The sequence below is a fragment of the Strigops habroptila genome, chromosome Z, assembly GCF_004027225.2.
Source record: "Strigops habroptila isolate Jane chromosome Z, bStrHab1.2.pri, whole genome shotgun sequence".
In the NCBI taxonomy this organism is placed as follows: Eukaryota; Metazoa; Chordata; class Aves; order Psittaciformes; family Psittacidae; genus Strigops; species Strigops habroptila.
Window position 1 is genome coordinate 53,823,471 of NC_044302.2, and position 17,862 is coordinate 53,841,332.

The following is a 17,862-nucleotide window of genomic DNA, read 5'->3' on the forward strand; positions in this document are numbered from 1 at the left end:
ACATTTTCACAGAAATAAGTGGAAGGATTTAAATATGTCAGATAATCTGCTGTTACTTTTCAAGTAGGTGAAATAATTTGCCAAATTGTTCTCTCTCCTTAACTTTCATTAACATAAAAGTACTATATATACTTGCAGCATGAGAAAGATAGGGCAAATACAAGTTCATAAGCTCTGTGAAGATATGTGGATGGTATTTTCAAGGTTAGAGCACTATAAAGGCCTTCTATAACTATAGTTATAAAAAAATATAAAACTATAGCAATTAAGTGCTTCATTTGTTTCTTTAACACTAAACTTCAAATGAATGGTATATTTCTAATGGAGGCCACAGCGTGGCTTCTTATTTCATAGATTTTGAACAAAACTTTTGGCAAGTCTCTGTGGTAGCATATAGATCTTTGCTTGGCTTTCTGATTAGTTTTGTCTTGTTTGAGCTTTCTGCCTGACACTCACATCTGCAGCAGCTCTTGAAGACATTTTTTGCAGTAGGATGTGTCTGAAACCTGTTCTGCATTCAGTTTGGTTTAGTAATCTATTGTCTGGAAAGAACATGTCTTAGTAAACAAAGTTGTCTTTTTTCCTCGTGTATGAGTACAAAGACTTAGCATGATGTGATGTTCATAAATTTTGCTGGGCTCCTAAGTGAGTGAGTAATCCTCATGCCTTTCAAGCTCTTTTTTTGCAGTCTTTTGATCACAGTGAAAATATAAGAACCAGCACTGATAGCTAGTAGCCATCAGTAGCTACCAAACGGATTCTGCTCTGAGGTATTAGCATAACTAGTCTAGTGAAAGAGAATATTCAGCAAATTAATAACTTGATCTTGCTGGCTGACATTGCTCAAAGTCTCTTAACAGTGATCTATGAAATTTCAAAATACAGCATAGCAGAGCTCCCTAAATGCTGTCTAAAGAAAGGTCTTGGAAATACTTCCCTACTAATCTGTGGATATATTTTCCATAGAAGGTTGCAACACATTTAAAATTTTAACTTTAAAGTGTATAAAAATCTTTCTAATGCACTTGCAGTTTTATTTCAAATTTGAAGTAATAAGCTATTTAAATAATACATTGCATCCTAAAGCTTTTGGAAATATATGAATGGTAATGCAGCACCTTTTTCCTGCTTTTCTGTAAAGGAGAACTGCATCCTGAAGTGATTTACAAACAAAGGCTAGAAGTCAGTTTTCTTAATCATTATGTCTTATCTTGTACTCTCATAAACTGTCATATGATACTAATGGTATGATTTATGATATCTTACATGAACTTGGTAAGTTCTCTATTAAAACCAGATTTTATTTCTACTTGCATTCAAAATCTGTTTCATGATTAATGATGTCATTGCTTAGAAATCTTCTTTCAATATCTGTCCTGTTTTATGCCCACTTGGTGTTGAGCCAATGTTACCCTTTGGCATCAGTACCTCCTTTGGGTTACCTCAAGTGTATAAGACCATGTATGTCAGCTTTCAAGCTTTATTTTGCTAAGCTGAAGCGAGCCAGTCTCTCCACTAGGTCCACTTTGGCCATGGGATTAAGCTCTCTCAAGTGACTTTAGAAAAGATGCTTAGGGATTTATTGTATTAAAACTCATCTTTATTAGAACAATAATAATTTAAAAGAAAACAAGCAAGTCAGTACTGCTGGGATAAGCAAACAGAATGAACATTTATTTCCCTGCTGTTGACTCAAGTGTTGTGGTAAGAGGTCTAAGAGTGGGATTTACAAATGTAGGATAGCACTGTCTCACACCCAGAAACAGGTTGGTTTGAAGGAAGGGAATTTGATAGTCAGTAAGGAAGGAAAAATGAATCAGCAGGCACTTCCCTACAATGCAGGTTTTACTTCACATTACATTTTATTCCCCATTAAGTTTAGCTCAATTATGTTCAGGACTGGAAATTGGTCTTCTCTTATCATTAAAATGTGGAGTAGAAATTTTTCGAGCCCCTTGCAGGTTTTCAGCATATACGTCTTATTAAACACCCCAAATGAGTAATGTGTCAGAGTTATAAACAACCACACTTATACCTTCCGTTTGAAGTCTCTGAAAAATCTCTATGTCATTACAATTTTATTTACTGAGGGTAATTTTGCAATTTATTTATTCTTATAGTAACCTGTGGGTGTTTTTTTAAAAAAATCTGCAACCACTTATGTATGTTGTAAGTAGACATCATTCTTAACCCAAGTTGTTACTCATTTATTACAGTATTAACAGTGCCTAAAGCAGAACTGAATGCTGCTTGTACATGCAGTTAGAGAAAATAGAATTTTTAACCTAAGAATGCATTCAGCATATGTAAAACGAAGCTTAGAAATGAACCTTGGATTTGGAAGCTTGTATTTTTTCCCTCCAGGTTATATCAGGAGAGAAAAAACCTGTATATCCAACAAACTTTGTGCTGTAAAATTCCATGACTACAACAGTATTTTTAAAAAGTGGGTTTAAAAGCAGATTATAATCCCATCCATTTTGACTACTACCTTCTGATACTTTAACGTACTGACATACCTCTCCTAGATTCCATCCACATGATGATTCTATATCACCTTTCTCATTCTTCCCACTAATAACGGTTTTTCAGGTTTTCCTCCTGGAAAAGTTTACTGCAATGTCCATAAATTCCAATATTCATAAATTCCCTTAGGCCTTAGGAAGCATTGGTTTTCCATACCCAAAACGGCACTGAAGGCTAGTTGCGATGTCATTGCTAGCATGGTGGCTCAAGACTTTTCTGAGTCTTTAAGAGGTCACGTAACTTGAACAATTTCCTTCCAGCTTCTTTTCCTACATACTCATCTTTTGGGTTAAGGTAGTGCAGTCATGCAGAAAATTACTGAATAGTCACTGATAGTGAAGCCTAGAAACCACAGTCATACTTCCACAAAGGGAAGCTTCCTATTGCTCACAGAATACTGTGTGCAATATGGAGCACAAGAAATTAGCTGTGCATGCTTTAATTCTCTGAATTGACCTCTGGAAAGTTTTTATTTTGACTTGTGAGTTTCTAGGACAACCACCAAAATTAGTGGGTGGAATACAGACAAAAGTGACTTTTTTTGTTGGCAGATACTTTCCAAGGAAATAGAAGTTCAGCTAAAGAAAACATTTCATATTAGAACAGCTAAAGGAAGAAAACTTGTGTTAGGATCTAATCCTATTAATTTATCAGGAGATTGATTAATGAAAGTGTGGTGAGATTTTGATATATACTAAACGGCAACCAACCAGTTCCTAAACTGGAAGGCTATGTCCTGTTCCTAGAATTCCTGTTCCTTTCTTACAGTGCATGTCTTCAGCACCCTTCCTGTTTTCTTTTACTTGTATTTTTAAATTTGGGTATGTATTTTGCTCAGAAAATCTAGTTGCAATTTGTAGTTAAACATTACTGGAAAGTCCTTGTAAGCATGCATCTTGAAGAATTTATTACATGTGTCATTGTAATTGCAGTAAGATATCTCTCTTCTTATAGTCTCTCTACTAACTACCTGATGACCCTTTCTTCAGGGCTAATGTGTTAATAGGGAACTGGTGAATGTGTTGCTACAGACATTCCTTGTAAATACATGAATGTAAATCCTGTGTGGTCTGTCCATCATATTTTATATTTAACAGGTGTTTGCATTTCTTTGGCCCTGACATTACTTATAGTTTCATCAAGGCCACAATATAGGAAACATTTCTTGACACCTTTGCTTGAAGTTGCATTTGCTTCTGTCCATTTGGTTTTTCCTGCTGGTGAAATCGTAAAAGTAGGACAACGAACCTGTTTTCTTATATTCTTTTGAAGCAGCTCCTAAGTACCTTTTTAAATAGCTGCAGTGATGAATCCTTCCTTCACCACTTAATATGCTGTTGATGGCACTTTCAAAGGCATTTCTTTTATCAACAACTTAATCATGTAGGTAGTCCACATAGCTTACAAAGAACACTTAAGAAGAAAAGTCTGGCAGATGGAAAAATCCAGGTTTGTGGTATTTAGTGTAATAAGGCAGATCCTGACTTGTCAGTTAATTACTATACAAATGAAAACAAGCATTCAAAATGGAGAAATAGTCTGTCAGAACTGATTTATGATTCATGCAGATATTTGGTACAGGGTTCAAAGATCTAAGCAGAATAAACTGAAGAAAAGTCCAAGTGTAAGGTAAGAACAGTTCTTGCTTATTAATACTTCAAAAAGGCATTGAAAAAAAAATTTCAACTATATTGTTAGAAATAAATGGATAACTGAATCCCCATTTTATTTCAGAATCAGCTGTAAGAAAAGAAGATACTGCAGGAAAATAGAGAGACATTTTAAAAAAAACTTGGAAATATGTTCTAATGTTCCGTTATTCTAAAATCTGTTTCCCTAATTATCTGTAGAGAACTATCAATCACATTCAGAAACGCAAAGCATGAACAACTTCTCAGAGGACAGACGTTGTTTGAGCTTATTTGTGATAGTTGACCAGGGCAAGGCACTGACTCCTTCGTAAGTCAGATATTGTGAGGAAATACAGCTTTTAGTGAAGAAAGTGCCATTAGAGCAGGGTAGAATACGCATACAGCCAATCACTGCATACCAACTGTTACAGGGGGAGCTTGCTGGCATACCGCAGCTTGTACAGGAGTCAAGAATGGCACAGGGAGAGTAGAGCTTGTGACAAGACATGTGTACAAGGTGATTTCCTGGAATTCCTCCCACTCCTGTAATTCTGTCTACTATACCACAGAGAAGCTATTTGATGCAATGACATCTGAATATGGCAGAAATTCAAAGCGTGACTGTTTAGTGCCATAACTTGTTTAAAGCGTATGTTCCTGCATATTTCATTTATTTCTAGTCTGATGCATTAGGGCACTCTAAGTGTGCATCACTCAACCAGGTTTCTAGAATTTGTTAGAATTATCATCCTTTTTCTTTCTCTCCTCTTATTTATTGCATTCTATTTACTGCATAAGTTTTCGGCCACATTGGGCATGGATACTAACATGCCTAGAATTGGCAGTGATCTGGACAATAATACATCTGATGAATATATAGATCTAGTAATGAAAAATATATTAAAATAGCCAAATTTTATTTACTGTGATTCATTTTCCATTGAAAGTTAGTTGCATGAAAAGCTAACATAAATTCATGTCATGTATTAGTTATAAGGATTAGGTAAAAATATCTAAAACGTAGCTATATAAATTTCCTCACATGTAAAACTAATGTTTAAAGTTTCCCTCATTATAATTATTCTCTTCATACCTATTAAACCTGCTAGGAGATTAAATTACATGTACTTTCCATTCTTACAGTTGAAAGTCTGCTAAATGTATGACAGTTTTAATGCCTTTTCCTCAGAAAGCCCTGCAGTACTCTACAGGGAGTCTTAGATCAACAGATGTGTACAACTGTGATGGAGCTGACTAAATGACAAATACAGAAGTTGCAGTAATGCAGTGTAACAGAAAATTTGCCTTATTTGTGAAGAAGTGAATTACTGACCTTTTTTTTAAGAAAATTTGCTCTCTCTAATTAGTTCTTGATCATATCATACACCTTTTTTGTATTTTTGCAAAAGGGCTGAAGGTATTAAGAGAATGCTTCTTTTAATACTTCAAGTGAGATAGTCATATACTGTATTGTGGATACAATACAAAAAAAAAGGGTCATCAGGTAGTTAGTAGAGAGACTATAAGAAGAGAGATATCTTACTGCAATTACAATGACACATGTAATAAATTATTTTTTTGTGATCCAAATTTTGGATCACAAAAAAAACACAACAACTTTGTGCTGCAGTAACGTAAACCAGCCAAAATAACATGAGGAATTAATGGTATAAATGAGGCTGTAATTGTCTTGGAAAAATAATTTAAAATCCATGTAGGCCACTCCTTCCTAGTTCATCCTAGTTTGTGTCTTTGCAACAAGCAGCTATCAATGTTTTTATTTTTCTTAAAATATAAATAATAGAAGCAAACGTACCTGCTTATTAACTTGGTCTCTAGAGATTTTGAATGTTCCTAGCCTGATGAATGGCCCATTTAATTAGTAAGTGTACATATATGCAAGTGTTTGTCTCTTCTGTTCAGCGTGGAACAAAGGATTTCTGTGAAAGAATCTCTTGTGCTATTTTTCCTCTCTTAGAAGAGGCAGTACATTCAAATAATTCAGTGGCATCAGCAAGGGGTAACTGCAGTTCAGCTACCAACAGGTTAATTTCAGTTTAGTAATGAAACTGTAAGGAAAATAACCATCTTTGGAAAGTTTTTAAGTTGAGCTGGCTGGAATATTCTAAAGATGGTGGACAGTTTTCTGTGTGGAAAAATGAAAAAGGAAAAAAAAGAGTTAAAAGGTTTCCTAATTAAGTTCAAAGTAGCACTCTTACAAAAAAGGAATACTTTTTGATGATTGAAAGTACATTATTTTTGAATGTGACCTTATTATTTTGGATATATGCAAATCTACACTGTTGCATTGTGATATTGCATCTGAAGTTGAAAGCTCAAAAATCAAACTGCTCCAAAAATAACTAAGAGCAATTTTTAGACACTTTGTTCTGGGCTATGTCCCTGGTCAGTTGCACTGTACACTGTAACGCAGCACTTGCTAATAATGATTTAACATGAAATCAGTGAAGCATGTGTTTATGTGGTTAGAAATTACTTTCGCATCTGAAATAAGGTAGGAGAGGAGAAGGGAAAAAGGAAGAATTGGGTTGTTGTAAAAACGGAATGTTTAGTGATGCAGGAAGCCCTGTGAGTGAGGTAGTTATGAGGTAAAATAGAATAATGCTTCAGATTGTAATCTGCCAAGAGCTATCTGCATCTAGCGAAATAGGTGAGTTCCTTGCTGAATCATTCCAGCAAGAAGACTTAATTTCCAAAAGAAAGACTCTGAAGCTCAGTAGAGGACTTTTTTATCCTTCTATGACTTAGTGGTTTCGAAGAGGTCAGTCTTTGTGATTTAGAGGAGGAACTTAAAATTCCACTATGTTTGCCGTTTTTGTTACAGGAGTGAGAATTCATTGTCCGTATGAAACTGAATTTGGCCAAGATGTAAGCCTCTGGGGAACACTCCTGTCCATGTAATCAGTAGAAACTTCACTGGTTTTAATATTCAAAATAAAGATTCCTGTTTCAGTCAGCTGACCAGACCTCTTCACAGAACTAGTTTGCTGTGTTTTTATGTGACGTTAAAGGTGCTAAAATGGATTTTCACTAGAAAGACACACCTAATTCATACTGGATTCAAATTGGGAAGGGAAAAGGAAACTAGACTAGAAGAACAGAAAATAGGGACTATTTGCTTTCTGTCTTAGATATATATGGACTTCTATATACACACACATATAAATATACAGAGTGTGAAAATGTGCATATATGTGCATATGTATATAGACAAGTGTTTGTATACATATGTGTAAGTGTACATAGTAGAAGTATATACTGACAGTGTTGCGGTACCAGAGTGCTGTGCAATTCTAAAGGTATTTGATAACACACTTTTATTTATTGTGCACTGTCTCACTTCTAGGGCATTCTGTATTGCCACTTGCAATGATTAAAAAGGGAGTAATTTTAAAACAGGTGAAATTAAAACCAAATCAAAACAACAATTTAGATTTTTTGCCTTCTGATACTTCAGCTGAAATCTGATTGTATTTTAAAGGTGCTCATGCAATCTCAACGTTTGGGAATGTGTTCATAAAATTAGAGAGTCTCACTGAACTGGGTGAACATGTACAATTGTGTTTCTTTAATAAAACATGGGAGTTAACAACAGTAACTCAAGTTCACCAAGAAATAACATATTCCAAGTAACACTGAACAAAACCTTGCAACTCTTAATATTGAAAGAAATACAGAAGATGAGTCATATACACTGTGTGGGAAGGAGCAGATATTACAAGTGTGTGAAATCTGAAGACACAAGAAAGTAACCATTAATCTCTGCTGACTTTAATCCCTTCACAGAAATAATGCCTCTGTTCTTCCCAGTTTTCTAATTCCTCTGAGTGGAAACAGACTGAGACGATGCAACTTTAAAAACATGGAAGCATTTATATAAATTAATGTAGCCATTATTCAGGAAATAATTTGCTTGTTCAGCAAGACAATAGGGGTTTTGTTGCAGTTCGCTACATTGTAGCTGTAGGTGAGCTATGGCAGCTTTCTTTAACTTCTTGATTGTTTTTTGTTGTTGTTTATACTTGATGTATTTAAAGAAGGTACATGTAACAATCAAATGCAGTTACCAGTACATTATATTTTAAATCACATTTTCTTTTTTTTTTTAACAGAAGGAAGGAGAAAAAAATCACAAAGTTCGACTAGCAGTTGGAAATGGAGTAAGAAATGATGTATGGAGGGATTTTTTAAACAGATTTGGTTCTGTTAAGATCTGTGAGTTTTATGGTGCTACTGAAGGAAACATTTGTTTCATGAATCACACAGGAAAAATTGGATCTGTTGGACGCACCAATTTCTTTTATAAGGTGACTATTGATTTACATTTTACTTTGATAAAGGTAAACTGTTTCTCAGTTTGACCACAGGACACGAGGTTGCAGTAATAAGTCCAAGGTAAATTTTCAGACTTAAGTACCCTCTGTAAAATCTTGGCTGCCAAAGTACTGCAGATAGTGCTTAGCACCCAACCCAGTTACACTTTCAGCAGTAACACTTAGATTTTTCTTAAGGTTCAAGAGGCAAAAAGGCCTTACCTCTTCTGACTGTTTTTAGTAGGCTCCAAGTATCATTTCAAATCTCTGTATTAAAGTAAAAAAATGGGAAGTTGGATTTGTTTTAATACCTAAGAACTTATTAGCTGTGAAATAAACATACAAGTATCCTTCCTGAGTTAGTGTTCTACAGATTATATTTAGAGCAGTTTTCAACAAGTGTATTTATAATGAATACTACTATGTAAGTATTTGGCATGGGAATTAATAGCAATTAAAATAAAATACAGGCAGACACAACTTTAAGAGATATTTTATACCTAAGTGCAATTAAACATAAGTAACTCAAACAACATCTAGTCTATATCATTATTCAGAAATTTCAAAGATAACACAATACAAATATAATCACTGTTGAGTAATTGTGACAGACAATACTTGCCAAGGACATTAATTTAAAAATCTAATCCCCTTTATCTACCAAATCTGCTATATTTATTTGGCTTGTTCTAGGTTATTAAAACTAGAAAAAACACATATTACTTCCACTGCTTACTCAATAGCTTCTGTTATGTTTTTCATCAGCTTTGACAATGGGAGTTACATGTCTTGGGGAAAAGGAATACATAGTATTTATGTCACATATGGTGGCTTTTCCTTCATCCTTCTGAGTAAATGAAGAATTTATTTCAGCTTGAAATTCACAGATAGATTTTTCCCCTTTGGGTGCTATTAATACCATCTCTTAAATGGTTTAAGAAGTCAGCAAGTAACATGTATCCCAAGCCTTAGCTAATAATATGAAAAATTTAGAAAGGTTTTCTATCAAGGAGACCCAATATTCAACATTATGTTGTTATTTACACCAATTTTTAGTCATCTTGAACTAAACAGGATTAAATGCATTGCCTAGAATTTGCAAATTAAATGAGATATATATACCTATCTATACTGAGATACCTGTTTACATATACAAATCCTGCTGGCTTAAGTAGCATCTATGCTCCTGAGAACTGATAGTAAAACATACCGACAAAACTTTTTTTCAGAGAATGGTGTAAAAGTACTCAGAGGTATCTTCTGATGACATGCAAATAGTTTTCTAGGTAGCATATGTTCCAGGGTCCACAACTTCAATAAAGCATCGTCACATTACGATGACTGCAGACTACTTTACAACTCAGGGCCAGAGGAATTCTTTACTTCTGGGTTAGGAAGCTAGACTGGAGGGAGGAACTTGGAAACACTCAAGAAAACACCAAAAGAGCTAGTGTATTTTTCAGAAACTGTTGAGAGCTCAGGAATTTAAGCAGACTGACTCTGCTGATTTTCTGGTCTACATGACTTAGCTCTGTAGTATGCATGGTGCATATCTGGTGTTGATGTCTAGAAGGGTAGAGATCCACTACAGAAAATGAGGAACCTGGAATTTAGGAAGTAGTAGGTGAACCGGGAACCTTGCAGCTGATATTGATTTTTGTTTCAGACTTTTATAAACCACATGCTTTAATTATTTTAAACCTTTTTTTTTTAATTAAATCTTATAAAATGTTACATTTGTTCCAAACCTGAGTAAAATTATTTTCAATATTTCAGAACTTTTGACTGAGTTATGACATAATTCATTAACCTCTTGGAAATACCATGTAAAGGTTACAGCAGATAAAGGGTTAGACTTCAAATTGCCTATTTATTGATTTAATTATCTCTATTTTTTATCAAGTAGTGTTGGGGTTTTGCATGTATTAATAGGGGCACTTCATATGTCAATAGCATATGCTGTTTGTGTTTTCAAAAGGAAGACTAGTATTTTGGGGCTTTTTGCACATGAAACGTTACTTTTTCCTCTTTAATGTTGGGGCTTACGGTTTGAGTCAGCCACTGCAGATTAGGAGAAATAATAGCTCATGCAAACTGCAGTTAAAAAATAAATGCAGTTGTAACTGAATACTTAATCTCACTAGACATCTTTTCTATATATTCTATACTATTCGAAGTTGGAACTGTTATACTGTATGGAAACATCAGTATAGTCTGCTAAGATAATTATGGATCATCCCCTTGCTTACTCAGTATGAATATGGAAAGACCATAATATGGAAAGAACTAGAAAAAGCCATTCATTACATTTGGCTTAGCTTGAAATCAGTTTTATTATGTCTTTTTCTACACTCTTTTCCCTAGAGATAAATCCACAGTAACACTTTGGTTATTTCCATAGTTTCTCTTACAAGGAAAGTACCCAAAGCAGGTTATTTGTGAGCAGGTTCAATATTTAGCTACTGTCATTCTCCAAGGGATCTGAGTTGTATTGGCTCTGAACCCGTCCCCCAAGGTATATACATTTGGCATTGTATGAGTGTAGAGTTTGAGAAAAGAATGAAGGTTGTCATGGAAAACCAGACTCGATGCAGAGACAAACTACTTTGCCTTGGTTAACACGGACAGAGTATGTTTAGCCAGGTCAGTGGGTGGATTGTATGACCCATTTTATGTGGAAATAGAACTGCCTCAAATCTCTTCTAAATCAAGGAAGTTTCAGAGGCTAGTCCAAAGCTCCATCATTACCTTTTTGTAAGTAATATGTTTCGATCCAGATCAGTCTTAGTTGTGTGACATACATGGCCTCTCTGTGTGAATGAATCTGTGTCAGTGGAAGGACATGGCATATTAATAATATTACAATAGTTACATGTCTCAAAGTAACAGTTCTGCAATCTGTTAACTACTTGGGCTCTGTTCTGTCACCAGTGCAGTTTCTCTGTATGGCGGTTCCTTCAGTCTGCTTCATATGCTGAAGCAGAAGAGTGTTTACATGAGCAAGGACTTGTTACAGTGCAGTTTCAGAAAAGTCTTAAAGAGGTTAAGAGAGAGAAGGAATGTTGAAAATATCATGAGACATACTTTCCAGTGATTTTTTTTTTTTCTTTTTTTTTTTAAGTACATATTTAAAGAAATACTGAAGTTTGGGAACCCTTTATATGTGGTTTTGGTTACTCCACAATCTGCGAGTACTTTGACACAAACTGTGTATTTCAATGACATAGATAAGTTCAGTTTTACTTATTACAGGAATTTGTTGTGGGTTATTTAAAATACATTTTAAAGGTCACAGATTATTAATGCATTGTCAAGTGTAGTTATTGTAATTGTTTTACTTCAATCTGAATGACATCTGCTGGACATCTAGCAATATGTAAAGGAGAGCAGCTTTATTTCTGATTTGCTGAATCATAAATGATCTGAAATTGGAAAAGGAGACTGTCCCCTGCTGGAAAGCAGAGAACGGCAGAGACAAGGCCTAGCCATCCTATTCCTCGGTTTTTGGGGTTTTGGTTGGTTTTTTCCATTATTTTTTTTTTTTTTTTCTTCAAATAAATGCTCCAACAACCTCTGAAACATTATTCTCTTAACACATGGGACAACATGAGGATACCCTTAGACATATTATCTAGGGATTTCCCTAACACCTGTTTCTTAAACCGGAAATAGAGAGAGAATTGAGAAAGAGGAGAAGAGGCCTGTGTGTTCATATGTGTGATACAGTGAAGGAGAAGGAAGTAACTTACTCTCTTTCTGTTGACATAATTGCACAGTTGAAATGAAGTAAATGCAGTATAAAAACCCGTACATACACTTACCAAGAGTATAATGGGAACAGTAGTAGGTAGGTTTAAAGTATAGTATTTTTAGCAGGGAAAAAAGAAAAGAAATAGCAAGGCGTTTCTGCTGTATGTGATGGCAATTGCAGTTTCTAAAGGTGAAATGCAGGCAAAAGTTACAGCTTTAAAAGACAAATTGAGCTCTTAGAATGAGCAAAGTAACTTTTCTGTCAGTAACTACCAAGGGTTGGGGACAAATACTTGTGATAAATACTAAGGTTCTACAGAACACATTTATTTTCATAAATTGGAAGACACAATGTAATAGGAAGAAACAGATTAATGTTATAGCAGTTGCCAGACATCCAAGAAGCCACTGTGTGTGAGATGTCAACTCAGAGGAGTGCTCTTGTTTGCACTTGTTTATTTTCACACTATACTTTGCGTGCAAGAAGCATTGGTTCATGTGCTTGAAAGAATCACTGTGGTGTATGAATAAATCCTTCAATAAGGATGTTCATACAGAGCCAATGAATGGAAAAGTAAAAGCCTCTGAATAGCTTTTCAGCTGGTTTTACAAAGAAGACAGTGCATAGATTAACATAGTAATATAATATATTACTATATTTACATCTGGTATACATAGGTATACAATTAATAATTAATTTTATTAAAATTTTATTATATAGGACATACATTATGTGTATTTATATAAATGTGATATGGGAAAAAATCTGTAAGACTCTCAGTCATGTGTATCAAATATTTATATAAATCTCTTTCTTACCCTGAAATAAATTCTGAGTGATGGCAGAGAACATGCAATGGGAGAGTGGGACTAGTGAGATCCAATGAAGCTTGTAAGAAAGGCTAAAAATAACCCATGGCAAGTACACCTGAAAAAACAGGCATGTAAAAAAAATATTCCAATCTTCATTTATAAATGTATTTTTTCATTATTTTAAGTCTAAGTATTCCAAGTACTACAAGAGTCTAAATCTCTCTTACTTATAACTGTATGGATCAAAACCAGCGTTGAGCTGAGAAACATTTAAATCTTATAATAAGTCATAAATAATTTCAACATATAAAATATTTCTTCTTTGACACAGCAATGCAGAATTAGTGTTACGCGCTTTTTTCGTGCAGTCATAGAACTTAAGTGGCATAAGAGATACTTTTTAGTTTAAAAGTAAACTAAGTTAGGTTTAAGACCCTGGAAAACTGGATTCACAGGAAGAACATTGGCATGTCTTAATCCAAGCAATGGAAGCTCTTCAGTTCATTGGCCAATAAAAATGAAGGTTGTTTCTGCTGTTTTGACTGGTTTTGAGCTAAAATAATCTAAGGCACTTCAACTGTATTCCAGGGTATTTTATTATAGTATGTGTTGATTCAGTATCATACATGACTTTTAGAAGTATTTTTCTTGGTTTTGTTTACTTTGGCAAACAAAACAACTGTACAGAGGACCTATATATCTACTCTTTAAAGCATAAGAATGTATTACAAGTATATTTTAAAAGCTTTTATAAGATATAATGATACTATGCTCCGGAATTATTTTTTTTCTTTGCATTTCACTTTTTTAAGATGCTTGGAATTGTTACATGTAATGCTTTGTTTTGTAAACAGATGTTCTCCTAGAGAATTCAACAATATTTGTCTCTAAAATAATTAAATGCAAAGCAATAGCTTGTGATCTTTGTCCTGTGATGAAGGTTCTGTAAGCATTCACTGTAAGTGGAAACTCAAGGAATTTCAGAGTTATTTTCAAAACAATATTTAACCTCAAATATTTCCAGTTAATAATTAAAAAAAAAAAAAAAAAAGAGTATGGAATCCAGGTAGCAGAGTAACAGACGATAATGTTGCAGGTTAACTCTTTTTAGATAAATGATGCTTTTTGTTTGATACATTTTGTTTGATATATTACGTGCTTTAGGGAGTAAAATATAGATTAAAATGATGAATGATGAATGAAGTACTCTGTGAAATGCTTCAACAGCTCAGCCCCTCTTTTCCAATAAATTTGAAATAACGAGATAACCAAATGTAGGCCTGTACCTAGACTAAATGCTTTGCTCTGAAGCTTTCATTTTCTAGTATTTAATATGAAAAGAAAGCTGTTTCCACAGAGACAGCTGTTTGCACAGTGTATATTGGAATAGTTTCATTATGCATGTCTAATGCAATATGTGGGTTTTTCTCCTTTTAATTACGTATTTGCATGAGTATTATTTTAAAAAGCTAACTGAATAGGCATAGTTAATACTCTAAAGTTGCAGGCACTAAACGACTTCTGCAGCAAAGGCTCAACAATTCCATTTTTAGATTATTTCAGATATTAAATTAAAGTTTCTGAGTATTTATAACAGGTTACTGCATCATACAGACTAATATGTTGACAAGGTACACCTCTTAAGATCTGACGGAATGATCAGATAAAAATTGAACTGAACAGGGCACACTGCTGCTCTAATGAAACGAAAATATCAGAATAACATTTTATAGCATTTCATTCTAATTACTTATATTATTCATCGCATTTGGTCTGTCATATGAAACCTATTACAGTAGTAAATACCAGTGTAAAAAAAAAAAAAAAACCTTAAAAAGAACAGCAAGTAAATGTAGACAGCCAAAAGAAAAAACTCTTAAGAAAAAATTACTTGTGTTTATTATGAATATATCCCATTTTGTTCATCAAGAATAATACTATTATTTTCTAATTATGGTGAACTTTTCAGCTCTCAAATATATTTTCAGCTCTCAAATATTTAATTATTTTAGAGACAAATATTGTTATTTGGCGTTGGTTATTAGGCAGGTAAATGCTATAGTATGTAGTTATTAGGGGAAAAAAACCCACAAAAATTCACTTCGTTCAAGAAGTGTCAAATTCTTGGATCACTAATTGATTTTGCATGCTATGACCATGTTCCTTTGGTCAAGTATTAAAAATATCTTTTTGTTTCAGACTTAGGGTAGAAGGAAGACACATTGAAAAGACTTGGTCAAATAAGTTTGTCCATACGAAGCTGAAATTTTGTGCTTGATATTTGATTCAAGTTGCTATTTATTCAGACTTCCTTGAAAACAAAATTATGTGATACAGCTTCAGCAACATTTCAAATTAAGATAAAATAATTAGGCAACTCTTCATCCAAAATAGCTGCAGAAAAGGGGTTTATGTTTTAGCATCCTGCCCTTTACTTCATTCTCTTTCATATCACCATCCTTAAATTATATTGCATTTCTTTATTGTGAGGAGTGCAGGTGCATATTTATGTTTATAAAATTATTTTCTCTGATTGCCAGGATTTCTCCAGGAGAACATAATTGCATATCCTTGGTTTCACTAGTTGTTAAATAGATTGCTGATATACTTCTTTATGAAAAGGCAAATCAGAATCCCAAGCTGGGCAAACTGAGACCTTTGGATGGTAACTGCAAACACAGTCGTCCATGTAGAATCAGTCACATGGTATCTGTCAGTGCCTTTCAAAGGTCTTATTTGGATTTATATCACAGAAGAAAAATGAAGTGAAGTAAGATTCAGGCCCTCTATGTTGGAGAAAAAAACTACTGCAAGTTCTAGTGTTGATAAGAGTACTTTTCCCTCTCCTTCAGCTTACTCAGAGCCACATTCTTGGTGATCCCTACACAAGAGGAAGGTTAGTTGTAAAATGTAACCAAGGGATCAGTTAGATCAGCAGTGTCAGGACTCAAGTGTTCACAATATTTCAGAAAAATACAGAACTAACCCTGATATAACTATGGAACACGCACAGCTACATGACCATGTCAAATGGCATGGGAGTATGTATCCCTCTGTTGATGCTTGATACACCAGCCTGAGAAAGCTTGAGGGAAGAACTGAGGCTAGGTAAGCAATACTAAAGCCCAACAGGAAGCATATTTCCCTTTGTAAGGAGATTTAGGTCTTTGCTTTGCCAGTTGTTTTATGTGCCAGAAGATCACAAGAATACTTTTCATACCAGCTACCAGCATTAAACGTCAGTTAAATTCCGGATATGCTTCTATTATGCTGATTTGTGTAGGCTCTTCCACTGCTAGGTGAATCCCATAAATTACTCTTAAAAAAATTAACAAAATTACAGCTCTATGTCTTCATCAAGTATTTTTGAAAGTTACATTATTATAAAATTCTTTGATGTTGCTTAACTCCAGGATATGGTGTAAGTTTACATACAGAGTGTTTTCAGTTTTAAATGAAACTACATTCTGTGTTTAGACAAGCAAGACTGGGGTAAAAGTTTCCTTGCTTATACCTGCTGCCACCAGTTGTCACTGTGTAGATGAATAACTGATGACCCTTTTTTCCCTTTTTTAGCTTTTTTTCCCATTTGATTTAATCAAGTATGATTTCCAAAAAGCTGAACCAATCAGAAATAAGCATGGTTGGTGTGAAAAAGTTAAGAAAGGTAAGTATGTATTTTAATAGGATATAATGGCCTTTGAGTGAAATACTTCAGATAATTTTTTTTAAGGAACTCTGTTATTGTGTTACTGTCCTCTGCCAACATCAACTATTACTCTTTGCTCTGACAAAAGCAATGCGATTTCGATCTAAAAGACAGAACACTATTAAACATTCCAGTGCTGACATCAGAAGAACTCAGAAGATCCCGGAATATATTAACAGAAGAGCAATGTTCAAAACTAATGATGTGATATTATCTCTGAATATGTAGATAATGACATCTCTCGTTTTTAAAGGAAGTTAACATAGTGAGATGTTTGCCTCAGAGTTCTGTGAGAAAGACTGGTCAATTAAAACAAATGCTTTTTGGTGAGAGATTAAGTGTTCCTAACTAAGCAAGTTGATTAAGATATTTTTTTTTTTATTTTTTTAAGAGGTTGCTTGATTATAGCCTGCCTTCAAAATACCTAGCAAACATCTGGTATCTCTTGATTATACCTATTTTCAAAGTGTTTATCAGATACTGAAGCATCTCTGTTGTACTGTAGGAAGGTAGCTGTAATTAATGCCTGGAAGCTGAAGCAAAAAAACCTCATACTAAAGGTCAGGCAGACAGCTTTAACAGGGAGATGAAGCATTTTTTTCAGAAGAGTTCAGAGATTCTCTAGTAGGTCTTAATCAAAGATGGACACTTTCAGGAAAATATGGTCCCCAAAACATGAATTTTTATAGGAAATTATCTGTAGGGATGACAGACTAGCCTGTGAAGGGAACACATTCTCTAATTAGACAGTTGGTCTAATTTTATTCCAGTTATACCAGTCAGTCTAATAAATAGTACTATCTCTCTATATAGACTTTTTCGTACCAATACCCTGTATCTTCAGAGCATCATATCTGTCGTGACACTACCAGTGAACTAAATGCTTTCACCTTAAAAACTACCAATTTATGGGAAAAGGCACATATCTATTTATGAGGCAGTCTTAAAATAAAAATTGTGCATACCTTTAGACACTTTCTTATTTTTATATGTTTTCATATTTATAATGCTTGTTTCTGATACCAAGTAACGTAAGTCTTGAACTTTTATTGTTCAGAATGTGCTTCTAAAAATGTATGAAGTTTGTACTATTCCACTT

At 34.2% G+C, this 17,862-nt stretch overlaps 1 protein-coding gene across 2 annotated transcripts in view; it reads left to right on the forward strand.

The window, feature by feature from the left end:
• Positions 1-17,862, forward strand: part of SLC27A6 (solute carrier family 27 member 6) — a 37,201-nt gene that overhangs the window by 13,716 nt on the left and 5,623 nt on the right. For both annotated transcript variants that reach the window (XM_030470070.1, XM_030470071.1), the window contains 2 exons: positions 8,291-8,485; positions 16,631-16,721. In XM_030470070.1, coding sequence (XP_030325930.1) covers positions 8,291-8,485; positions 16,631-16,721 — 286 coding nt within the window. The remainder of the gene's footprint in view (positions 1-8,290; positions 8,486-16,630; positions 16,722-17,862) is intronic.